This window comes from Leptosomus discolor, chromosome 7 (genome assembly GCF_034619465.1).
Source record: "Leptosomus discolor isolate bLepDis1 chromosome 7, bLepDis1.hap2, whole genome shotgun sequence".
NCBI lineage: Eukaryota > Metazoa > Chordata > Aves > Leptosomiformes > Leptosomidae > Leptosomus > Leptosomus discolor.
Genome location: NC_141397.1, coordinates 26081252 through 26108449, shown reverse-complemented (window position 1 = coordinate 26108449; position 27198 = coordinate 26081252). Strand labels below are relative to the sequence as shown.

Sequence of the window (27198 nt, the reverse complement as noted above, 5' to 3'; positions counted from 1 at the left end):
CATGAAAGCTGTTCCTCGTGGGAGAGAAGTGAGAGACAAAACACACCCAGTTCTGCCAACCCTATCACCAAATGTCACTCAGAGATACCACTCCTGCCCCATAACTCACAAAAAGAGAACACCACATACTTGTGACCACACCATCATCTTTTTCTGCAGGAGGGTTGTGGCTTACAGTGTGGCTAAAGCTTAAAAATACATACATCAGATCACAATGGTTTACTAATGAAATCTTCACTTTGAAGGGAGATAAGAACAGAACAGTAACTCACTGGAGATGTTGTTAATCGAAGGATCGCTCCATTTTTTATTTCATTACGATTCTGAAAGAGAAAAATCCAAATGGTTTAAGACTCACACAAAAAGATGAAACATGCATTGAACAGAATGCCACACTAAACCAGCAACAATACTTTCCCCTGTCTGCATGCAAAAGCTTCCCTCTTTCATATGTGAGCTAACATCTACATAGCATTTTCCCCACCAAAGCAGACTAACATCAGCTCCAAGAAATAGGTGGCTGTTCACATGATATTTAAGAAACCTGAAGGCTTTCAAGAATGACTTCATGTTTTTCGAAGTTTAGCTTCCATTAGCAACTTCTAAATATTTCTTTGAAACATACTGTCCATGGTGTCTGGCTATGGTATTGTGCTACATAGTTGAGGAGTCCGTAAGTTTGCTGAAACCTGTCATTAAACATCTGCAGGATTTAAAATGTATCCCACTGGCTCTCCATTTGCTATAACAAGAACATGCTGACTTAAACCACTGGAACCAACTCACTGAGCTCTGCCACCACGACTTTGCATTCTCCCTCAAAGCAAAAAAAGCATCTCCACTAGTGGTAAGTAAAGTTCAAACATGCCGTAAGTCATTCTTCCTTACCCATCCGGCAGAAAGAAGTGGCATTAAACATTTTCTTTCGGTTAAGCTCACACAACATGTTCAATTAAACTAAAGCTAAGTAAGGGTAGATGAAAAAGCTGCCATGGCATAAGCTATGGTGTATGCTTACAGTATCCTCACGACTTTGTGGTCAATGCCCATGTGCATGGTCTTCCCCTGTGGTAAGCACAGGAGAGGCTGCCCCTCTTTCAACAAGCTACCTCCTGTTCACCACAGGTTAAGAGAATATAGGACCTAGTGCAATGACATACTAACAGGTACTGACTGGCCACAGCGCAATGCACAGTCACAACTTCATTCATGGTTCAATAGCTTGTTCATAGGCCAATAACCTCATTTGTCGAAGGAATTGGAGGAATCCCTAACAGTTTGAGAGAGAAGAGCTAATTTTGTTCTGAAGGCCACATTGCAGGCTTTCTGCAGGCTGGTATTTAGCCAAAAAAACTGAAGGTGTGTTTCTTCTCAGTCAATTTTTTCCCAAATTCATTTCATCCTTCTTGTTCCCATTCTGATACATCTCAAACCCAAAATGCTAAAACCAGGATAAATCTTGCCTGAAACCAGGTCAAGTAGTCCCAAAATAAAACTCCAGTACATTGTCTCTTCCTTGGTATCCAAGTCATTTGTGGGATTGGTTCTAGCTACCTACAAGATCACTCTCCACCCACAAAGACTTCTTCACTCTAACTGAAATAATTGATGTGCCAGACAACACAGAGGGTACAAGGGAAAAGCTTTTTTACGGCATCTCTGCTTACATATGTAGATAACTCATCTCAGCTCTCAACAGTCTCCTCCTGCCAGAAGAGCCCCAGGGAGGCCAGTCAGGTTCCACTCAAGAGAGGGGCATAAAAGGGTGAGCAGTTAAATACAGGGTGACTTCCCACAGCATTAACAAAGTGCCAGATTTTCTCCTCTTGTAATAAAACAGCACCAGACCCAGCGACATTTCATCATGTCTAAGGAATCTGTATGAAGTGGCAATAGTGCATTTGTGTGGTTTAATCTAAATCAGTGTTGAAACAAACTCCCTTTGCCAACAGTTGTGGTGGCTTAAACTGTTACTACCTCCTGGATTTGTGCGAACTGAATGTAAGTAATCGCTTTAGGACAGGCAGACAGCATAGACTCCAGCAACAGCTGAGACTAAGCCACTGGACCTCAGCTGCATTAGGCCAGAGAATGCGCATGCACATGCACACATATGCACACAGTTCCATCAGCTTTACTTGGAAGGCAGCAAATCCCAGCACCCAACAATACTAAAACCAGTTAGTGAATCAGACAACAAACAACTTAAACTGTACCAATCACATTCAGAAGTGAAAGTTCACTGATATCCTTTCGAAAATATTGGAGCTAAGTAAAAAGGTTAGACACAGAGCACACACAGAGGCCTATTTTTTCAGCAGCACATCTTTCTTAAATTTTTTCATGTTTCCTGCTGTAATTAACACGAACTACCAAATCAGATGTACAAATGAGTTTGTGGTTTAACAAGTTAAGTCACTTTATCTGGGCCACAATAAGCATCTCTGCAAAACTCAGTCCATTGCAAACACGAGGTATTGGGCATGGTGTGAGGAGGCTACGCAGTGGTCTCAGGAGGCTTGAGGAGTTTGCTGAACAGCTGAGTACTACTCCCACCCACCTGCATGCTCCCTTTTCCACTTCACGCCAGCTCTGGCATTGGACAGACCTGATTTTGGGTCAGTCTCACTAACCTGACAGAAACTAGCCCTGGCAGGAAAGAGAGTAGCATTTTCTGTTAATAAACAGAAACTGGTTCTGCAAGGGTTCAGCACCAGCACAAACCCAGTAAAGATGCTAGAACCACATCTTTGGGAGCAGTGAAGTGGTGGGGGTAAAGATAACAGAGGAAGCATGAGGAGGAATTATACCTTCCCTTTTTGGGAGCAGCAAGCTGTTAGCCACAGCCCGAATTACATTATTTTGCAGTTGCTTCAGGCTGAAACCATCTCCACAGTTTGTTCAACTACAGTAGTTTCGTCACAAGCTGAAACCCTTAAAAAGCTGGGCTTAACCTGATATACTCTCTACAGTGTTATGCATATAGATTAAAAAATAAATCTCTAATTAAATAAGGACACTTACAGATTGCATAGACTGAATCTACAACCAATCTAGCAAGTGAAAAGTATCTTGTTAAAAATACACTATTTCTCTACAGTCAGAGGAATTTAAGAACAAGTGGAAAAAGTGAAGCAAATAACCCTGTTGAAGTACAGATACCACATATGGATAAATAAGAGAAGTACTATTCTCCAGAGTGAACGTATGTCAGCAGGTTACATATAAAACAGCAGAGGAAAAAGAACACAGAGTACATAAAAGCATCGCTGGAAGTTTTCTTTGGTGTCTTTCTGTTTATTTATCAAGCAAGTCTGAAACACCAAAGCTTTCAGACTCAAAGTTGCAATGTTTGTCAGAGCCCACAGCACATGAAGCCCAAGGACCTTTCATCATGCCTGGCTCAAAGCAAAGAGCATAAATCTGCCCTATACTGTAAATTCAATCATTGCTATCACAAGAGATAGAGCACTCATCTTCAACTCCTAATTTAGAAAAAAGGCTTAAGGAAAACTGCTCATGTCTTCTCTCTGAAAGTATTCAAAGCATCAAAACTCTTAACACAGTAGGCTAGCCAAAATTTGAAAAGGGTTAGCTATTCTCCAATAAAAAAAAATCCAATTTTGTTTATCCATTCTAAATAATGACTTAAGAGCCTACCAAGACATACTGTGTAAGCGTACAATTAAGCCAAGGGGATTTCCTACATTAACTCTGTGTGATGCAGTAGTCAGCATGCCAGTTAATTTCAATTGCAACATATACACACAGTTAATCTGCTTAGTATTAGAGACAGCAACCTGTGGATTTCTTTTCCAGGATAAAAGAACATCATTACAGCAGCCCAGCTTTGGCAATCATACTTGTAAGCACCACTGCTATTCAGGACAGGGCTCACCACCAACTATGGGAGCGAACACAAGAGCAAGACAAAAACAAACAAACAAACAAATGCCTCTTCTGAGGCATTTCTGATCTCTTTCTCAAGCGTACATCAGGTTTGTAGAGGGCAGTGAGGGAGCTAGTGAAAAAGTACTATCCAAAATGCCCCTAAAAACCTCCATAACAAGAAAGAAAATAATGTGTTATGAATGTTACCTAGGACTAAGGCAGCAGTTATATTACATATACATATAAGCCCTATTTGCAATATTATATTCAGCAAGAGTCTACACTCACAAAATGATTTTATTCTAATTGAGTAGGTAGTATTTCCAAGCATCATACTGCTGCACGGCACTTTCCAAGCTGAGTTTTCAATCAGACAGATCATGAAAACACACAAACAACAAAACACAGCAGGAAGTAGAGGATACTCAGACAGTTTGCCTTGTGTTCACGTCTTAGGGCCCTCTGACTTCCAACTCCACCAGCTGGAGCAACATGAACCTACATTATCTGCCATTGGATTCTGTTCCTTCTCAAAGCTCTGCCTTTACTGTGCCATAGGCTACTTTGCCCAAAACACATCCAGGAGACTTGCACAGACTTGCATCTGAAAAGCAGGCTGCAAGTATTAACAGAGTTCATCAAACCACGCAGAGGGGTGAAGGTACGTGAATTCACTTTCAAAAAGTCCTATCAGAACAGTCAAGCTATTTATTCAGAGCTTTGCTGGAGAGACACTTCGGAAAACTTATCAAGCAAAATTAAGTTTATTTTGCCATGCATTTGTCTTATTTTAATAATCTGTTATATCCAGCAAAATGCCTCAAGATTCAGCTTGATGTAACTGGTTGGAACGGAATGTTTTCTTAACATATTTGAGGAAGACCTAGAAGCGTTGGTTCCCATGGTTATAGCTCACTCAGCACTATTCCTTAACCTTGACCAAACGGCTTCCTTCAGACTTCTCCAACAGGGCTAAAGAGTAATAGCCAAGAAATCTAAAACTCTTCATGTGTTTATATTGCTAAATAATAAGACTCTTCCCTCTTTATATACTACTATTATTTTATTATACCTTCCTCCAAATTGACACAACAACAAAAAATCAGAACTATGAAATGCATTTTAAGTTAGTGACTCCATAATATTTTCATGAGGATGAGTTTGGGCAATTAGTAAATAAGGACAAAATGATACATAATAAGTTCATTTCTAAGTCAACAACTCAGGAAAGAGAAGCAAAGTTCTTGTTGGCAGATCTCCCTTAAAGCACTGATGCAATGTGCTAGAGCAGACAGTAAACACTGGGCATTGTCAGAAGTGGTACTGTGAACTAGACAGAGAGCATCTTTTTGGCACGACATAAGAACTTCATGCACCCATACGCTGGCCACTGTGTGCAGTTCTGATCCTCACACCTTAAGGAGGACACAGTAGTGTCAGGGAAATTGCAGAGAAAGCCAAGTGAAATGCTCCGTGGGATTGAGCAGCTACCTCACAAGGCAAGGTCTCCTCAGTTTGGAGGGACAAAGGCCACAGGAGGGAATGTAGTGGACAAGCTGAATGCAGAACTGTTGTTATCAAATCCTGCAGTATGGGAACTAGGGGATACTTGATGAAAGCAGTAAGGGATCAGTTTAAAGCAGACAAAGAATATACCTCTTCATTCAGCAGGCAGTGAACCACTTGAGCTTGCTGTCACAACAGGTTGTGAAAGCAGGAGCATCAGCAGGTTCAAGAAGAGATGAAAGAATATCATGGCCTTTATATGGGATATTAAATGAATCAGGTGTAGATGTAGCCTCCAACACCTGTAGTACAACAAATCTGAATGCTGAGGAAGCACGAAGGGAGTGAAAGCCATCATCAGATCACAACCCTGAATGGCATTTGCTACTGTTACAGCTGGAGATAGACTATGAGGTTAGATATAACATTCATCTGACTTGTTAGAAAGTTTCTTCAAATCATTTTTAGTCACCAAAAACTTTAGTAAGATGACAGCTTAGAGATAGAGGTACTTATCAAAATTGTACTACTTGGCATGACAGAATTGTACTGTTTTATAAGAAATACTGAGGCAATTAATCCTGTGATAAAATTACTTTTCTGGGAAGCTGCTGGAAACAGGCAGAATGTCTTCTAGTTTTTTCACGTTATAATTTGATGATGGGATTTTCCTTAAAAAATTAACTATTGGTAGTTTGGCTGAAGTTTCTAAAAAGAGGAAGTTTTCTGCATGCTGTTTATCTATCCCTATTCAAGGATTACATCAACTAGTAAATTACTAGCTAATAAGTTACATCATTGGTCCAGTTTCAGGGTACACCTAATCCAGTGCAACTCTACAGCCCACAGGAGGCACAATTCTGCACATATCCTTCTAGCATGTGGGCTCTCAACACTTTCCTTACATCACATCTACCAACATGCAGCAGCAAGTCAACCACCTAACCTTAAAAAAGTTACCTCTTCCTCTCCCCTTCACTCACAAAATGGAGGGAGAAAAAAAAATAATTAGTTTTCTTTTGTCAGATCCATGACTTGAACCAACTCACCTTTCAGCACTAGTCACTAGGATGCCATGAAGCAAAGGGAACAAGGCAATGGCGGGGGGGGAGGCAGGGAGAAAGCTTGACTACCTTTTTCTCCCACAGTAATACCAACTTGAATGGCACTGAAACCACATCCTAACAAAAAGTCCTACTTTGCCTGATTTAGTCATCTTCAGGTGCAGTAATCTACAAAGACAGCATTATCAGCTACCACTTGCTCTGCAGAGCAGCAGTGGTATTACACTGTGGGCAGACATCCTTCCGACACATTAAAAGAAGTTACACCCTAGTTAATTTTAACCTGGATTAGTTCCCCAATTCAAGCAACCACACAGACAGTTGTACCAGTAACATGGAAGGGGTGGGCAAATAAGCAGCCCTATCATCCTCTGGTAAGTTGGAAGGTAAGAGCTCCACCTTGCAAAATAAACATTAGGAAATGGCAGACTTAGCTGGTTTATACTATTGTTGGTGAGATCATGTGGGGAAATCAGAACAGGGAACTGGTATGGACACCAAAAAAAAAAAAAAACCCAAGGAAGCATTGTCAAATTGAAGTCAGTTCTTTGATGCAGTTCACCCAACACAGTCACCCACAGCATCACTGAGAGGTCAGTGCAGGAGCAGCAGCTCCTTAGGCACATGATGCTACTAAGAGAAATAGCTGAAGACCCAATCCAAGACTGTGGTTCACAGTCACTTTTGTCCAGTCAAAGCACAGCTTGCTAACGCCAAGTACAGTCTTGCTTTTTTGCCTCTTGCTCATTCCTACTACTGTTTCTATGTGGCATAAATAGTTGTATAACTAGTTAATGAGTCAATGAGGGAACTAAACCAGCTGAAAAATTTATCATTTTGGGTTTTGCACAGTTTGTAAGGTGAAAGACAGGAACATGCACTACAGTATAAGCAGGAAAGCAGGTCAACTCATTTTTCAAGCACCACATTTGGAACCACACTGACTGGTTTAAGGGGAAGCTTGCAGGTGCTTGTGCTTCTCTAACATGTATATCCTACTCCTACTCCTTTGCCTGCACCCTTCCTTTCAGACACAGAAAGACTGTAGGTAAAACATCCCTTCTCCATTTGTGACTACAGTCAGACTTTGCCAATGAGTTCATTCCACATCAGCCTAAGCCAGTTCCACAAGCAACTGAGGGACACAACAGGCCACAGCTGTGATAAGCAGCAAGCTTCCTTCCTCTTCCTACCCTTCCTTTAACTTCTTCCTTTTCTGCAGCCCATTCATGGACATGATTCAAGGGTCCTGCCTCACCCTTACACATCAGATCAGGTAGACTTTTTATTAAGCAAATTTAATTAATTAAAGTGGCACAAAATTATCCCCCTTGCCACCACCTCCAGAAATTGCCAATAAAACTGCTGTAGCCAGCAGAAATGAAGTGGCAGGATTTCATAGAGAAGGGGAGAAGAAATCAGAATTGTCACCTTTCAGCAGTGAGCTGTGACATCTGTTCACTGCGCCTTGTAAAACTACCATCTAAATAGGTCCTTACAAGTACGAAGACTATTTAAAGAGCATTTTTCTGTCAGACAGACCTTACACACAACCGTTTGCTATCAGCTGAACCCGAACAGTTGCACTGTGCCTGTGGTACATCGTACCTATCTTCAAGTGCTGCAACAGAAAGACAAACCTTTTCAGAGCCTTTCCTCTCTAGTGATTACTTGCAAAGTGAAATAACAAACTAGACTCAAGAAAATAAATTTCTATATAGCTTTTAAAAAAACACTTGATCCATCTCATCAGCCTTAATGTGGAATGAAAGAACTACATAGAAGATATTGTCATACCAAATATTTTAAAAGGAGGCAAGCAGAAGAATTAAGCTGTTCATGCTGGAGCCAAAAAGCGTAACAAGCTGACAGGACAGAATTCTTTTCTTTGTAAAATTTAGCATAAACCTAAAGTCCTACAGAATGAGTCCTAAAAGCTAGGACTAATTTGCTAAGAGAAGGATTACCACTGTTCTTGAAACCAGCCTGAACAAAGCAGGAGTGAAAGTGACATAGTGTATAGATAGTCAAGTTTCACTTCTGTTCACCAGAGATATATACTAGCATCCACTAGTTTTTACTGGTGTCCGCAGGGCGGCACTACCAGCATCCATCAGGCAGGCAGGAGCACCGCCACTCTGACTCCACGTGCTGCCCTTATTTTTAGGAATTTCTTGCAGGGCTGTGCAGATGCCCCAAAACAGTAAGAAATTTACGAAGACAAGGGAAATACCACATGTCCTATCAGTGGCAGAGAAAAGGGAAAGTCAGGCATATTTTGGTTCAGGTCAATTCTGGATTGGAATCTGCTAGTTATGAGTATTACTAACAAATGTATTATCAAGAGAAATGCAATATGGCAAATGAGAGGAACAGCTCATTTATACATTTCTCCAGTTCCCAGCCTCCATGCTACTTTCATTCTCAGCTGCTTACAAAGTACCAGGTTCTTAAATGAATCAGAAAGCTTCATTATTGTGAATGTTTACTTCCAACTCACTTAAGTTCAATTAATCAGTGAAAACAGATGAATACTAAAAATGTGAAAGAAAAAACCTCCAAAAAACTCCAACTCTACAAGTGTCTCGTTTCTTGTCCTGTCATTTGCATATACTCCCACGCAGGGAGCCTGTAATGGCACGGTGGAATTTCACATGAATATACAATTACAGGTTGTATTCAACAAAAAATAGGTCACAAGCAAAAGCACCTTTGAGAAAGAACAAACACCAGAGACTCTTCAGAGGTTCCCAGCTCGGTGAAGGTGGGGGGTAGAAGGATTTCCCACCTGCAAAAACAGCAAAGAGCTGAGTAATGAACACTAAAGTAAGATGGGGGCAGCTCCCTTTGCAAAACAGCACTCCCAAAATCAATGGAGGGAACTCAGTGTCTGCTCTCCTCCACTTCATGCAATAAGTACAAGAACGAAAGTGAAAAGTGGGAGTCAGGAAAGAAGGAAAAAGATCACAGAGAGTCTTCAGAGCCACCAGATATAAAAAAACTGAACACAACTAACTGTGACTGAAGAAAAATGGGCTACAGTCAATAAACAGATGAATAAAATGTCCTTACATTTAAAAGATAACATAAAAAATTATAGTGGCACCAGTATCATTTACTGTGTGCTGAACACGGCTCAGAGCTGGCTCAAAGCCCCTCAGCAAGAGTGAGCTAGCCTTTTATTCCAAATAGCTGCTCTGGTGCAGAATTAAGAGCCACCTCATTCTGACTCCAGCAGTGAAGCCAGCTTAACACTGTTCTTCCCCATCGCCACGGTCCTACAAGGCCCCCTTGTTGATAACTGTTGTGGCTTATCACACCTTGAGATGTGACAAAACAACCACTGTTGAGGCTGTGCTGTCACATCAACAGCTGCAATGATCCAGCTCCTTCAGAATCTTTTCAGGTTTAAAGACCAAATTTGAGCTAACAATGACCCCTCCCAGACCCATAGCCCACAGTGGGCAGTGTAAGGACACAAATGGATGTAGAGGAGCCAGAGCTTGTGTGCAAGGCCAAGGGTAAGTAGTAAGGGACCGGGCATACCCACCAACATGCTGCATGAGCCACTTGGATGCCTTTCCCTGAATTCCTAATACTGCCAGCAGATGAACACAGTGGACAGATACCCAAGCTGCGGTTTTCAGCCCATGAACACACATAGCACACAAAATTACACAGCCATTCTCTACTCTTCATACAGCATTTTCTGTTCTAAACCTGAGCCCATCCAGACTATAGTGTTCCTGAGTTGTTACATCCGATGTACATAACCATCTATTCAGGTAGAACCTGGACAGACGGAAACAAAGGTGACTCTTTTAATATTCTATTATATAGTATCTAGCACAATGAGACCCTGATTCAGAAGTCAGGCTTTTAGATGTTTGACCTGCCAATAAGAAATGCCTGTCCATGGTAAGTAAGGCCTTTTAAAAAAAAAAAAGCAAAAAACAAAAAAACACCCAAACAAATCAAAAACCACAAAAAAGACACACCTATTAATCTAACTAAAAATCAAATACATTGTGATCAAAACACCAGCTAGGCTTGAGCTTCGGCACTATGCCTGCTTGGTTTTCTTGTTCACATAATTTCTTATTTTATTTCTACCATTTAAAAAAAAAAAAAAAAACAACCAACCACCAAAACCTAAAATACATAATTAATAATTTCCACTCCACTTTCAGAGGCCCAGCTACAGCCAAACCAGAACCCTGTGATAAGCCCTATCTGTAGCACAAATCCTGGCTAACTCGAGATTTGTTAAAAGACCACCCTTATACTGACTGAAGGAGTTATTGCTACTCCTGTAGAGGCATTTTTCCAAATAATACAGCAAGAAAAAAAAAAAAAAGTAAGAGTCAAAACTGCTTGGGTGTTGTTTTTTTTATGTATGGTATAATCAGGAAATATAGGTCAGCTACAAAAGATAAAGAGTTCTGCATATGACAACCAAAATACAGATGTGCTGTTTGCCACCAAAAATACAACTTTAAGCCATGTGTGGACAGTCCCACATTTGTAACATTTTCACTTCAAAGTTTCTTGTTATACTTTGTACAAGAATTCTTTAATTGCTTTTCTATCTGGTAACTTTAAATATGGTGATATTTTTAAAAGACATCTCTACCTGGAAGGCCATAAATCATCAGTTAGCCAGGCTCTGCAGAAACATGGCCTATGCATAATGTTTTCTGCATACATACAGACATACAATTCATCTTCAAGAGCAGTGGAAAATACGTACTCATTAGAAGCTGCCACTGTCGCAAAAGAGCTCTGCTCATGTCCTAGTAAGAAGCAGATTAAAGCAAAGTGGGTTTTAACAATTACTGTTGTAGCTCCATTGAAGTGCATCTGTTTGTCCTCATGACTGGTGTATTTTATGTTTTAATTCAGAAAACTACGATCCTACTGCACACAAATGAGGGAAAGTATGCAGAAGGGGTGATGGCCTATATAAGACTCTTTATAGCCACTATCCAATAAGCAGTGATAAACAGTGAACAATATCTAATAAAAGTCACAGACATCTGAGTAATACTAGCGGTATTTAGAGCTCTTCCCTCTTATTTATGTGACTCAGAGTCAGACACTCTGCGTATTTTCAGTAAGGAATAAATAAACTCAAAGTCCTCTCTGAAGTACAATCCAAAATGTTCTCGAGGACCATCATTTTCCACTCTTACTGCAAGTTAAAGGCAGCCAAAAGCCATCAGACTTCCTTCTGTGTGGAACAGAACACACCTCTTCTCCAAAGCTGCAGGATCCTACCCACCAAAGGTAGAGGCAAAGCCTGGAAGATTCCTTCACTTGTATCAGGACAAATATTCACTCAATCCTGGCTTCTTGGAAATATTCACTGTACAATCAGAGTTTAAAAGCCAGCAAGCAAGTTCAGTTGTGTCTGGTTTACTGGAAAATGTGTCACAATTCAGGGCAATTAGCAAAACAGTCTCACTCTTTAATCTGGGTGCAGGCAAAACACAGCAGACAGTAATTACTTCAACAGTTTTCCTTGTGGTGGCCTTTGAAGTGTCTGTCAATTGAAACTTGGAAAGCAAGTAGAAAAAACAGACAAGCAAAAACCAGGAGATCCCAAAACAAACTGTGACACATTCAGAAGGTTGTCTGGGGTGACAAACAGTTCAATGAAAAAATAAAACTGGTCTGCTACAAAAAAAAAAAAAAAAAAAGCAAGCAGCACTATCTTATGAGCAACTGTTCTGTCTTGCTAAATTCAGTCTTTCTAAATGCTTAACTGTGCCTAAGTTCCCTTTATTTCTTGGGTAGGGGTAAGAATTACAACAAGAGAAAAGTTAGTTCATGTCTCAGCTGCATTTAGGAGATCCTGAACAACTATAAAACGCAAAACAAAACCAAAAGACCCTTCTGCTTAAGTGTTAGCCAAACTAGACTAATAACAAGGTGAGCAAGAGGCATCTATAGCTAGGCAGCAAAGCTCAGGTCTATTTAGCTCAAAATCCACTAAGGTTTAGGAACCTGCATGCAGCTTCAGTAGATTTTGATTAGCGCTCTTTTCCCATTGCTTAGAAATTGTACCTCTGCAGCACTAACGTGTACACTCTTCCAAACGAACATTTTTTTTCCCTCATAATTTCAGCAATGCTATCAGTAATGCTAGGAATGAATGTACTACCTGGTCTCATTCAGACAAGCATCTCCCATATATTTAGACTAGACATTCCATTTCTATTACAGCTACAGTCATTTCGTTACTCTCTGCTGCAATCACTGCACGGCCTCACGAAGCACCTATTGCCATGCTATCTCAGGACCAAAACCTACACCAAGGTAACATACAGAACTGGAAAAGGGCAAGACAGCAGGCAGAAAGGAGTAGCAAATATTACACAGTCACCAAAACTTATTTCTACCTGATCAGCTTAAGGGGGAAGCGATATGCATTGAAGGTCTCCTCAGATTTCAAAGAGCCCTTCATGTTTTACATATTTCAATTTCCTGTACACCACTTCTCAGCAGAATACTAAACACGCACAAAGACCGGAGCAGAAGGGCTCAGTGCTAAAGTCTCAAACTCAACAGACGTGAAGGCCTTGGCACATTCAAACTTTTATTTACCTTTCCAAACAGAAGAAATCAGTGCAAAATCATTAAACCCAGTACCTACCCTCTCATTGGCATCATATTACAGAAAATACTTTATATTTTTATATATTTTGATTTAAAATAAGTTGTGGCAAACATTTTGATACGCTATGCAAGAATTGTACTTAATGATTCACCTACCTTCTCTGTGATGTAGAAATTAGAACTATCAGCATGCTGCAGTGCAAATTGATCATGATTTGCAAGAGACCACCTTAGAAATATGAAAATAAATTAATCACAAAATGAAATCTTAAAAACTCAAAAAGTACCCTTTAGATAATTTTACTATGGTCAAACAAATGCCTGTCATTCCTAAGTATTTCTCATACTTTCCCATAGCTTTCAATTATGAATTCCAAAAGTTTAAAATAAAAGCATGCTCACAAAGGGAAGACTTCAGTACAAATACATCCTATAAATGAGATTTTCCCTTTGCATATCTGAAACAAAGCCCTAAACCTGACCATGGTGAAATTACATAACAAATACTTTCCTTCCAAGGCAAAGATAAAAAGAAGGGGCGGGGGGGGAGGGCAGGGAGAGAGGAGAAGAGAAACTACTTTGTCACTACAGTGACACTTCAGTGCTCAGAAAGTAAGTTGATAATGATCTGATACTCATTCCAGATCAATAAAAAATAGCAAGCATAGTCTTTTGCTTGCAGTAAGCAAGATCACTAAATCACTAAACCAGACCAAAAAAAAAATTTACAGCACCAGGATTTTATGCTGGCTTATACAATACCCAATGCATATATTATTAAGTTGATATATTACATTATGCATAAATACCCCCTTTTTAACTCAGCAGCAATTTGATAAAAATGAACTAGTTTCTCCTGTGTGGTAGCATTTGCTTAAAACAGCATTTTTATTCCTAAATATTAACATATTAAAACTAAAGCAAGATGTTTCTCTTAGCCAATTACTAGCTCATATTGCAGGTCTTGTGATTAACACTTCAGTTTCATATGAGTAGTCACATCCACTGGGACAGCTCACAGTAGCCACTAGACCAGTGCTGAAAAAAAATCAAAGCCACAGTCAGCGCTTTAGCTCCTTAACCCATGAACTGCAGGGACTACAAGCATAAAGTGAGTGGGTAAAATGCATCTCTGCACAGAAAGGCAACAAACAGACTAAATGAGAGTCACCCACATGATGGAGCAGCTTTGTTAGGAACCTCATCTTGCAAGTAATTGATCCAAAATACACTGCAAATTCAAAATCTGAAGATAAAACAACTACAAGATTTAAGAAACTAACGACTAGTCATAAAAGGTATCTAGATTTTCTTCAGAAAAAAATATCTCCTGGTTGGTTTAATAAAAAGTATAGTATCTAGTATGTACTATGTGGCAGAACTTACCCATCGCAGACTTCTTTTATTATTGAGGACAGTGGCTTTTTCTGGTTAAGGAAAAAAGAAAAAAAAAAAATCACCAAATTGGAACAGCCCTGAGCTCTTAAAATATGATTCCAAAACCATTGACTGCAAAGAACAAAAAAGAGTTAGTAATACTTCATTTTTTGTTTAGTATCAAGCTTGATAGGACCCCAGAATTTCTGCTGGTTTGGTTTGATAATCTATAAAGACAGCAATTCTACACATACTCATGATGACATTATCCATCCCTTTTGTCAACATTAGCCCATACGGCATCAACTCAGCTTCTCAACTGAGAAATCAAAGGGTCTTTTGTGTTCACTGCATCTCACTACCCAACAGAAACAGAAAATTCAGATATCAACATGAGCATTTTCCACGAATGACATCTGAAGCAAGATGTTCAATATTTTTAAACCTTTTGTCCCTTTCAGATATGGTCATATGATGACAGTCATCCTCTCTCAAGTACACATATGCAGGTTCCCCTCTAATAAAACACCAGCTGGAAGGTGTTAAGATCCCAGATGTATCAGTTCTGCTTTATTCTCTACATCTGCAAGCACAAGCATTTGGACTGACTGAAAACAGCTCTGTTGCTTTGGGTCCCAAAATAGAAGGAACAGACTAGTTTGGTGATGTTGCAATGTTCTGAACGTTGTTATAAACACAGGGTGCACACATAAGTGTTTTTAGAAAATTGCTGGCTAAAAGAAAATGCATTCTTATACCCCCAAACATAGATGAAGTTGCATAGTAAAAAGAAACAGACTAAATTTCACCAGCTGGGTGACTAATGAGCCTTTTTTCTGCAGTACTGGGTGAGCTGAACAGCACAGGACCCCCTCTCTACCTACTTCCAATAATCACAGCTCACTGAATTCTTAAAAAGCAAACAAAAGGAACAAAATACACAAATATGACCACCCATAAACCAACTCTGTTGTCAAAACAAGCTGTTTCCCTTTAATGTTTATAGAAAACTGATCAGGCTAAAAATTAACTCAGTAGCAGGGTATGTTATGCACAGGGAAAATTATTTTTCCCTTGGATTTGTTTTCTGAACTGCATCACTGCAGAGACTGAAAGCAAGAGAGGGCCTCCCTGGTCAGGTCAGTATCAGGGAAGGATTTATTATTTCAATAGTCAACTAAGCCAGTTTATAAACAGGCAAAAGACCATTCTAATCAAACATGAATGAAAGCATCTGCTGAAAGGAACCTGTCCCCCCCTTGCTCTACTGTCTCAGTCCTTGGTTTCCATCCTTCCTCTTTCATTACTATTTTCATATGACCGCACAGATGAGCTACACTAGGGAACTTGATCAAACTAAAAATTGGCCCAGTAAAAAGTAAAGAAATAGTTTTCATCTGGATCACCTCATGTGACTCGCTATGTGCCTAAATGACTAGCAAATGCTGGCACATGGGACAAAAGGCAAGTGTGAAACTGCTCCATCAGCCAGCATGTTCTTCCTCTACAGCAGCTTCTGTCTGTTGCACTATCCCAGCTGTTTGTGTAGCCATAGCCAGGCTGTGAAGCAGATCAGGCAGTGCATGTGAGAAAGAAAAAGTGTTTTCGTCACCGCAATTTTTCAGCCTGATCAGTTCCTGAGCCTAGATTACTGTGTCACTTACATGCACCTGCTTTCACCTGCCGTTCCTCCTCCCCAAGAGGTTTGTAACTTCTGCAATCCTGTGAAAGTAATCCCTGTTTACAACTACTCTCTTCCCTCTATCCCTCCCCCCCCAAAAATAAAACTCCATTTTTCAGAAAGGAAGAGGGAGGAACACAGGTTTGTCTGGAGTAGGATAATGCCAGTTTGCCATCCAGCATACACATGCCAGCCTGTGGGTCAGCTGCTGCCATGTGGGGCATACAGCTTGGCACACTGCCTCCCCTTCTCTCCTCAGGATGTTATTGTGGGTCCTGCTCCGGTATCTGCCTATTTTGATAAAATTTGTGCCTGGAATTTTAATTCCTTTTACTAAGTAAATCAGTATTGGCTAACAGATTTAACATAACGGAGGACAAAAAGAGTAGCTGTCTCTCCTCCCCATTATTTCTCTCAGGACCTACAGCTTCCCATAGGAAACTGACAAAAAGACACTTTAACAACCCAAACTGGCAATAAGATAAACATTTGGAAGGTTGGATACAATTACTTTCCAAATCTTTATTTTGGTACTTCTGAACCCTCTACACCATCAGCTTTTACATCCTTTCTCAATCCTACTAATGTCTCTCCCCCTTTTCCAATTCTATACCACCTTTGCATTAATATATGACATTATTTGAAATTAAAAACTTAGACAAAAAAAAAACAACAAAACACAGCCAATAAATCAACCAGAACCTGTAAGGGACAGTTAAAAAAGAAAACCAAAAGATATCTTCAATAATAAAAATCATTAATACAGCCATCCTTTCACAGTACTGCTTTGTCCTCCTGTGGCACTATCGCTACAGCATTGAAGTGACTACGTAGAACTCAGCAGCAACAGGATGAAAAAAAAGTGGAACTCTTCTGGGATACAAAGTTTGCAATTAGTCATTTGATAGCACTTTACAAATTAACAAGTGTAAAATAAATACCACTTCAACTCTTCATCCCTTGGGCTGCACTCCCTCTACACATAAGTCTCCAGACAAAAATTCCTTCCCCTTCCCTACCAAGCAGATAAGTTGTCAGCACAGGCCTTTGCCGCCGAAAGCAGGCGAGGGCTGCCATGACTCCCTCCACGCAGCCGTCACCCTGGCGTGGCCTGGCAGGCGCAGGCTGCGGGAGGCCCTGGCAGCAGGCAGGCAGGCAGGCAGGCAGGCAGGCAGGCAGCAGGCCAAGCGGGCAGCGGCCGCACTCTGGCCACCCTGCCAGGCCTCCACGCCAACAAAACCCGTACTTCTTTGGGAGCGACAGGCGGGTGAGAGACCACCAGGTCCTGCGGCCCCTTCCCAGCCAGCTCGCAGCACAGCCAGGGTCCCTTCGCTGCTACTGAAGGGCGCAAGAGATGTACCTACGCTTAGGTGACAGTGACAGGACACAACTGTTTGCTGTATGTGTAGGAATGCAGCAGGACTAGAAGACAAGCAAAAAAGTGAGCTATTGTATTTTTTCTTTTTGAACCATGAAATATGAGGTAAAAGCCTATTTCCATTCTCTGCAGAGTAAATCCACTCAGCAGGACATTCAAAGACACCTTTTTTTTTTTTTTGCCTGGCTGTTAATATTTGCCCGATGTCAAAGAGAATGGACTTGACGGTTTTGTTATTTTGATCTTCATAAAATTCTGTTTATGGACATTTGCATATCTTTGCTGCATTTACAGTTCTGAAAAGTCAAATTCACCTTAGTAGTCAATGTACTTCAAAGAATTCCTTACAATCAGACAGTCCAGTCATATTTCAAAGTTCTTCCTTCATCAAAATTAATATTTTGTGCTAGTGCATTTTATTTGGGGGTTTTGCCTTTACATTCTCCCCTACACTAGTAAAAATGAAGTGTGCTTTTACACATGCCAAGATGCTCATTTAAAGCTCTAAGAAGATCAAGCTGTAGCTTTAATGCATGAAATAACAGATCAAAGTAAATCTTACACTCCCTGTAGGAGATAACCCCTTCAGCTAACATATCCCAGCCATCTGCGCTGAACACATTGGTTAGTATAAAAGTTTTTTCCCAGGGTAGGTACTGAATTGATACCTGAATTCCAGTGGGAAACGATAATGGGACATTAAGGCCTTGCACTTACTGATCTGCATACGTGGGGAGAATCCTGCCATTGACACCAAGCACAGGCAGGGCTATATCTGATGTGAATTTACACACCCAGTAAAGTTTTATCTGCGTTGACCAGTTAGTACAGGTGTCTGAGATGCTGGCTAAGTGTAGCCCAAATGACACCCACCACGCAGTAAGAACTAGTCACCACTTCTGTAACCATTTGCATATATCTCAGGTCATGGCTCCAGGTTTTCTGTATCAAGATGCAAACACATCCCTAACATAGTCTTCTTGAGTACCTGCCCTCGCTATTTGTGCGGTATTTTGTAGCACTTCTAAAGTAACTTGTAGAATACGGACTGAAATTTCCCATTCCAATTTCCCCACCAGTTTCATCCTTTCATGCCTACACCTTGGGTTCCCCACAGAGGCAACCAATCACCAAGAAGCACTAAGCACAGGCATGCAAGAGTGTAGGCTGGGTGAGTCCAGGACATCGTTTTGTTCCAGAGAAATTGTGGCAAGAGCCAAAGAAAGCTAAATATTCAATACACCAGTACTGACCAAGCCCTAGCTTCTGCTCAAGCCACCAATACACTAACCTGGCTTTAAACCACTTCCAAATCAAATAGCAAGTGTGCGTGTATGTGCATGTGTAAACTGTAAAGAGGTCAGAAGCCCAAATCTGTGTAGAAACCTCTGTTATACATGCAGTTCAGATATACTTTGATTGTGCTATACCAGGGAATTGTAGATAGGTTTCTTTCAGGCCAAGGTTGAATAACTTTCCTTTTCAAATTAGTAGCAGAGATTCATTGCTTTTTCTTTTTCCAGGTTGGTTTTGGTGCTTGGTTTTGGGTTTTTTTGGACAATGACTTTCTTTGGCTGACCCCTTTTTATCACAGAATTAACCCTTAACCCTTGCTGTCCTTAAGCCTATCACAAAAACAGCAGATGCAGCACATCTGTTAGTGGAAAACACTCAGCATTAAAAAACCCAAAAAGTTCTGTTGCTGATCTGTGCATCTGTCAAAAACCAGAATCTCAAGCCAGTAAATACATCATTCTGTCTATAATTAATGCTACCATTCTACTACCAGATCTTTTAGTGCAAAAGTCATTTTTATGGCTATTAAAAACCAGATAAACACCTCTTTTCACAATCAGTGAAGGCTTCATCTGTTACTGTCACACACTAGGGGCTACAGAAACAGAAGCAGGACTGTCCGGTGGCAAACATCAGTTGCCAGGACATTTGGGTCCTTGACTCACTACTTTGCCACTGGTTTCTCATGATGTAAGAGGCAAGGTCTTCTCCTGCAAGGGGGAGGTACTGGAGAGCTTTGGGCTTCAGTCACCTCAACCTGCTCTGAACCACTTTGGGAATCAACTCTCTCCATTGACTACAATGGAGTATTAGTGAGACCAGACTTTGTTGATTAGGCATTGGACATCTGTAAAAGATGGAGAAGAGGATTTCCCTAAATCAGGGGAGCACCAGAGGGAGTAAATACCTGAAGAACAGCAACACCCCAACACTGCACTATCAGGGACCATAAAACACAGCCAAGGCCAGGTCAACACCACCTGGTTCTGTCGGTCAGTGCACCCAAGGCATGAAACACTCACGCTCCAGAGCTGACAGTCAAAACCCTCAACAAATGCAGCCTGCTGATGGGAGAGTACTTTCATTGGCCCAGTTCACAGCCCTTTAGCTGGCAGTTTTAATGTGTCAGCAGAAACACTTTGGTATAAACACAGCAGTAGGGGGTCTGCAAAGCACCCAAGACTTGGGGAACCCCAGGCATTCATGTTCTCTTCCCCTTCAATCTCAGCCGCAGCTTCCTCAGTTACTCCCTTCCCCAAAGACATCCTCACTCCTAAATCTGCATTTCACCAGATCTAAGCATTGCCCACAAACCATATGTTTAGGGTGTTAATCTCCCAGTCAAGAGTACTAAAGAGTTATAAAACACCTAAGGACCTACAGCTGTGGATTACAGTATGTTTGCACGCAACACACTCACATCACATATTTAAAATACAGTTAAAATACAGTTTAAAACTCAAAACAGGGCTTTAAGTTGTGGCTGTTCACACAACCACTTTATTAGGTGAGCATACCTTTGAAAACTGAATGAAGAAACTCCTAACCCACAGCTCATGACCAACACACTGCTGGGCCTACCAGGGTAGGAAAGTCTCTACATGAAGGCACAAAAAATTTATACCGTGGGATTTTTAGTATTACTCTTTTTTGTACTACAATCTTCAAGTTCTATAAGGAGAATATAATTGCATCATAAAGTGCACCTGGATACTCCAGCTGGCCAGAATATGAACAAAGTACCTTGTACTTAATTAATTGCTGTGTAACTCTAGGAATTTCATCACTACACACTTCCTTTAAATATAGCAGAATTAAATTTCAAGAGATAAGACTCCTCTTGTTTCATAAAAAATGTCGTGGATGCAACAATCTTAGTCACGTTCAGTCTTCATCTTGAAAATGCCATCAGTTGCAGGCAGCAAAATTCAGGCTCTAATGGGGAGGATTCTGGCTTAGCACTATGGGTGCCAATTATGGCTAACAAAATCAGAGCCAGAAAAGAAAAAAAAAAAAAAAAACAACCAACAAACCACCAACACAAAACAAGGAAAGAAAATAAAGTGTTTAATCTCTTTACTAAATTATTATTTTCTGAACACCCTTTATGCTAGAGATCAGGAATGCTGGGACAGTATTTCTGCAAGACCTCAAGTGTCTCCTGGCTCTATTTCTACTTCAATTAAAAAAATATTTGTCTATTGCATTTAACTAATTTTTCCTAACATGGAAAACAGCACCAAGTAGAAAGCATAAATAGCATCCATTAAACTGTAAGTCACTAAATATTTCTGCTTTTTTCTTCCCCCATTTCTTTTACAATTTCTAACCTTTCTCCATAGCTTCACTCTATTAAGCTCTGCTGCCGTCTTTGCATTCGGCAGCATAAGACAAAGTTCTTATGTATTTTTCAGTGAAGAGGTCCCAGCCATGCACCACAGGATGCCAGTTCACAGCCTTGAAAGACTACAACCAACCAGCGGGAACGTGGCTTTGGACAAGCCAGACTAATAAAATGTAACACGTGATGATAATACTGCCCTTTTAACCAGGGTGGCTGGGTGCAACCACAGCAAAGAACTGGAACTCTAATGATGACTACTCTAAGCCCACAGTCCTGTAAGAAAAGAAATCGCATCTTTGGACACCCATTGTAATTAACAATGATTGGCTCATTACGTTAACAAAGCACTGGCTACGTATATACATGTGTTAGTGCACTGAATTCTATCCAAAGCATTAAAACATCTGCATTCCTGTTTCCAAGGTTATTCTTGCTGCTGAACAGCTTCCCCCTGCACCAAAAAAAAAAAAAAAAATTAAAAAAAAAAATTGAGACCTTTCAGTAGTCCAACAAAGAAATGGGCACATTAAGTTACCGGATATGATTTGCTTACCAGTTCTATTAATAAACCCTAATGGCAACAATACTGAAAGGATTATTAAAATGTTAAATATTTTCACTATGTTTATGTGCTGGTTAGTATCTGCTTTACAAACAGTCTCATCCTTGGTTTTGTGAAGCTGAAATACTGACAAGTATAACAAGGAGCAATAAAACTCATTAAATTACTGTTAGCAGCTGTTTAATGCCTAAAAGTTAATTTTAAGCAATCCCTACCTTTAGCAAACTGGCTTAAGCTAGCCAAGTGCTCTTCAATCTTTTTGAAAAGGCAGACACATTTTGGCTCATCTATCTTTGGGTAAGCTTCCCACCAGCAGCAACCAAGGTCCTCCTTCAGAATGGCTGAGATACAGCTGCAGTGGCTGGCCTCAAGCACTAACTCCCTTCTCCGACCTAACAGAAAGAAGCTGCTGCTAGCAAATCCAAGCAGGGAACACTTCTGTAAGTCAGTGTAAGGTTCCCTTCCCCCCTGCCCCAAGCTGCTTCCTAGTCCTCTGTCTTCAAGAAACTGAGATCTGGTCAGCTGTTAAAGGCACTGACATTTCCCTTAATCACTTTAAACTCACAATGTCCAGTAACATTGGAAATCTTCACGATATTCATACCTAAAAGCATTAGTACCTCCAGCTACCACACTACCATTACAGTTTTTGTATAAGAGTTCATATAATTTTGCAGGCTTGTGGGAAGGAGTCAAGAGCCTCTCTCTTCCTTCATCCCCTCAGCACTAAACCCCTTGATTTTGAAGGAGTCATGAGTCTGGAGCCAGAAATAAGTACAGGGAGCAACACTTCACGATACAGCCTCTGGTACAAAGAGGCATCAATATCCCCTTCTTCTTCAGCACTTGAACAATGCGGGTGCTCACTAATATTGCATACATTTAGACTTCTGATGCTAGGATTGTATCGGTATACTGCTATTACTAGTGACAGCACTTACAGGAACTACAGCTATTCTTAGTCCACACACACGGCAGAAGCAATAGACACTTTCTTTTCTCTAATTAAGCACTTCAAAATCTCTTTTGAACTACACAAGTCCTGACAGCAAATGCTCCAGTGTGGGCTCCTCTCTCCATGAGGCCACAGGTCCTGGCAGGAGCCTGTTCCAGCACAGGCTTCCCATAGACTCACAGCCTCCTTCAGGCATCCACCTGCTCCCACATGGGGTCCTCCACAGCCTGCAGGTGGATATCTGCTCCACCGTGGACCTCCATGGACTGCAGGGGGACAGCCTGCCTCACCACAGTCTTCACTATGGGCTGCAGGGGAATACTTGCTCTGGTGCCTGGAGCATCTCCTCCCCCTCCTTCTTCACTGACCTTGGTGTCTGCAGAGTTGCTTCTCTTACATATTCTCACTTCTCTCTGCATCTGCAATTGCACTGGCACAGCAACTTTTTTTTCACCTTCTTAAATACATTATCCCAGAGGTGCTACCACTGTTGCTGATGGGCTCAACCTTGGCCAGCAGCAGGTGTGTCTGGAGCCGGCTGGCACTGGCTTTATCAGACATGGAGGAAGCTTCTAGCACCTTCTCACAGAAGCCACCTGTGTAGACCCCTGCTACCAAAACCTTGCCATGCAAACTCAATACAAGTACTAATATTGCCAGTAGGGATTTATGCAGGGGGGAAGAGTCTAGATGTCATTTTTCAAATTTATAATTGAGGAAAGAGATGGAAATGGGGGGAAAACCCAAATGAAAAAAAAAAAGTATTCTGGAAGAGAGTAACTGAATTCAGTCAAGTTTATCTCTCAAAGGCGAAAGCAAAAGAGTACATTAACTTGCACATGCTTTAAAATCAGCTTTAATACACAGAGGCAACAGCCAGTTGCTAGGTTTACTGCAAGTTAATTAGTCCTCACCTGGTAAGTGAAAGACTGTAAATAATATATGGTTTTGCCCTCCTTGTTTAAAGTAAGTTTTCAGGAAAAAAGCAGTTGTAAAACCCTGACATCAAATAGTACATTTCAATGACTGAGAAAAAAAGGTTAGGAACAGAGGCTAGTTCTGAAAAGCACTTAATTATATATTAATTGTGCAGGCAAAGAGCATCTGTAACTCAGGGAGACTAATTTTGTATGATTAAAGTTAAAATAATTTTTGATGAACCCAAGTTGACAAACATACAGAAACGCAGTGGGAAGCATCAATGAGAAAAAAGCTCTGTGCCCCACAAAGTCCAGGTTGTCACAAGTCATGCTGCTGAAGGGGAGGTTTTTAATGTAAAGTTTAATAACATTTGGTAGAAAAAAATACTCACAAGCTCTTTCCAGGCCCAACACCTTCCAGTACATCACTATCAATCACTGGGGTTTCACAATGACATTTCCTCATTTTGAAAATATTTTATTCTCTTCATTGCTAAACAAACTACACATATACACAGCAGGTGAGTTGGGATATTATGCAACTGAATATAAATAAATGCTACCAAGCACATACAACAAGCAACCAAAAAAAAAAAAAAAAAATCAAAATTTTCCTTTGATCTCTTACACAGTATTTGTACATCAATATTTGGAATAGCCTCACTACGCTAAAAGATAAAGAACTTGCATCATGCTACAGTGAGGGTTATTTTGTTTTTCTTTTTAGAGTAAGAATCCAGCACTATTCTTTTAAATACCATTTTTCCTGCTGGTAAGGGATCAGAGAGTGAGGAAACTGGCAAGGCAAAGTTTTTAGGATTTTCTGAATATATGTAAAATGGTGCTTGAATGAGCAGATCCCATCTGGGAGACAGGCACTGGCTGCAATGTCTGGTCAATGGGCAAGTCATTTTTCTTTTCTGCCTTCCTTTCCCCCTCCTCCCCTTTATCATCTCCAACAGCTAGCCATCTGAGTTATGAATCATCTCCTCCACTACAGCTCTTCAACAAAATAGATGTTTTAAAGGAAACAGACTGAGGAAAACTCAGCATTGAGTGAACAAACCAAAGGCAGAGCTGTATGTTTAGAACCATGTATCACTCTGTATGTTTTCAGGGCTCATTCCCACACTGCTCCCAGCCCTGAAAAAGGCAAATGTGCGGGTTTGTGTGTATGAGCATTAGGAAAGGATGTTTCTTTCCCATCTTCATTTCTTTTCACCATACCTGTATTTTCCATGTCAGAAAGGTGAGGGATGAGACCCTCATTCTCCCATTTCCCCCTGCATCAGGAGCAGGCTGCTGTTAGCCTTCTCCCTTTCAACCTTATTCTCCCTCTTCCTTCTCCTCCTCCCCGTAAAGTGGCATGAGCAAGCTTGCAGACAACTTGTCAGGCTGGGTTGGAAAAGTTCTATTCAACATAAGTCAGCATCAATCTTTCTTTTCCCCTGTAATCTTATATGATAAAGGTAAAACCACAGTTCCAGGACAGTAAGCTAATATTTCAGATAAGGTATGAGATTTTTTGAAAAGTTACTTCAGACTATTTTGTAAACTAAAACCAATCATTTTGTTATTATTTTACTGCTGCTTGGAAAAAGGCTGCATAATATTTGTTCATTTTTGTCCCCCACGGTACTTGGTAGCAATAAGCTGTTGTTTGTCATGACTAACATGCACTTTCCCCGAATACAGTGTGCACAGTGTCTACCATTTGTTATATAAGAAGAAAAAAGTAAAACATTCTTCAGTCCAGAAGGCAAGAGATTTGTATCTGTAGATATATGCTTACTAAAAAATTTCAGCAAATTAAAATGGAGAAGCTTGGCAAGTCTGGAAATCAAATTACAAAGTGCTAACCGCTTGGGAACTTCCCTTTCCTCTAAAGGGGCTTTCAGAGTGCCTAAAAATCATACTGCTGTTATTGCAGTCACCCTCTAGTACCATGTCTTTCCAAAGTTCACACAGGAATTTCCCAGGCATATACCACAAAAGGGTTAACTAGAAGCGAAACTGATTGCACTGCACGAAAAAATTAGGATCCCATTTCAACAAAACATTTTCAGCATGAATTCAAATTTTCTCCTCTCCAATAGAACTGTATAATGTACTTGGTCCCCAGATACACTAAGGTCTAAAGCACATTATGAAATGTGCTTTACTTCACCCTGAATACTATTCACAGAAATAATTATTCAAAACAGGTAATAGGCTGTATGATTTCAAAACGTTATGGGCAAGCTGTTAAATATTAAAGAGCTTGCTTTTAATATTAATATATGCGCCACAAAAGCAATCTCAGAGAAGTCCAAAACATAAAACACGGCACTTTTATAACTTGATTTGGTTTGTTTCCCCCCCATCCCCCCCCAAATTTCCCACAAAGAGTCTTTATAATTTTGAATTTGTTAGCTTCTGTACACTGCCTCCAACCAGTCCATGGGGCCACTGCATTAGAAATAACCAGCTAAACTGGACAACCCCTGAGATTCCTGTAGGGAACAGCAAAGATCCTCCTGCTCACAGTGCATCACGACTTAAGTTCCAAAATCTGCACTTCCTGCAGCCATTCAGTATGATCCTACTTTAAATGCAAAGCACCGACTAAAAATTTCAGGACTTTCCACCCAGCGGTAACAACATTACCACAACTTTACCGTTGAACAAACTAAGGCACAAAAGGGTTAAGTGGGTCACACAAGCAGTAAATGCCTTATTCAAGCAGCTGTTTAAAAAGAAAAGGCAAATCAAGAAAAAAACTAAACACATCAAAAACATTAACCAGTAAGAGAGGAAGAGGGTTACACCCCTTATAAAAAACACCTCCTACCGCACAGGCACTCACAGAAACATACATGGGCATCTAAGTAAACACAAAAGCAGAGACACACACGGGCAGAGCAGAACTTATTTACGCACGGGGTTGGCCGAGCACACGTACACAGGCACTTACTTGATCTATTTCCATTAACTTCGGGAAGGCACCTGGCCATTCGATCGCCACCTTCACTATATCAGCAGGAGGGGGCATTGCGACGCTGTTGTTCTTCGGAGCCAGTACAACTGGACACTAAATACTGCAGAGAGTCTCTCTCATTCACACCTGCAGAGAGAAGGGAAAAAAAGAAAAAAAAAAAATACAGCAGTTCAGACAGAACTCCAGCACTGCTGCTTCATCTCCTACATTTTGCCTGGCTGGGCAGGTGGATGAAAATGTATGTGTGTATGTATGTGCAAGAGCAGAAGAATGGCACACATTACAGAAGCAAACACGGGACACAACGCCACAACACGCTGCACAGCTCGACAGCCTGTTAGAAAGATGGCTGAAGCACTGAAATGTACAGTGAATAATAGGCACGCATTAGATTTAAATAGAGAAACTATTTTTAAATATTACTAAATATGCTGGTGGGGAAAAGCGACAAACTAGAGGAAGCTCCTGTTACAGTGTCACCCCTGGAGTCCCAGGGAATGTGACCGAATCAGTTAAAGCCTGCGCTCCAGGAGAAGAGATTGCTCAGGAAGTTATGGCCAGGAAACACTGTTTCTTTTAACTATAGCAATGATCTTCTGGGTGTTCACAAATAGATCACTGCGCTATAG

General features: G+C 40.7%; 1 protein-coding gene across 1 annotated transcript in view; it reads right to left on the bottom strand.

The window, feature by feature from the left end:
• The window catches only part of ELMO1 (engulfment and cell motility 1), a 256188-nt gene extending 229565 nt beyond the window's left edge, over positions 1 to 26623 (bottom strand). Inside the window, exons 1-4 of the mRNA XM_086468719.1 lie at positions 26546 to 26623; positions 14466 to 14506; positions 13236 to 13308; positions 273 to 323 (exon numbers count right to left, since the gene is read on the bottom strand). Of these exons, the coding sequence (XP_086324845.1) occupies positions 273 to 323; positions 13236 to 13308; positions 14466 to 14506; positions 26546 to 26623 (243 nt within the window). The remainder of the gene's footprint in view (positions 1 to 272; positions 324 to 13235; positions 13309 to 14465; positions 14507 to 26545) is intronic.
• Between the last annotated feature and the right edge of the window lie 575 nt (positions 26624 to 27198).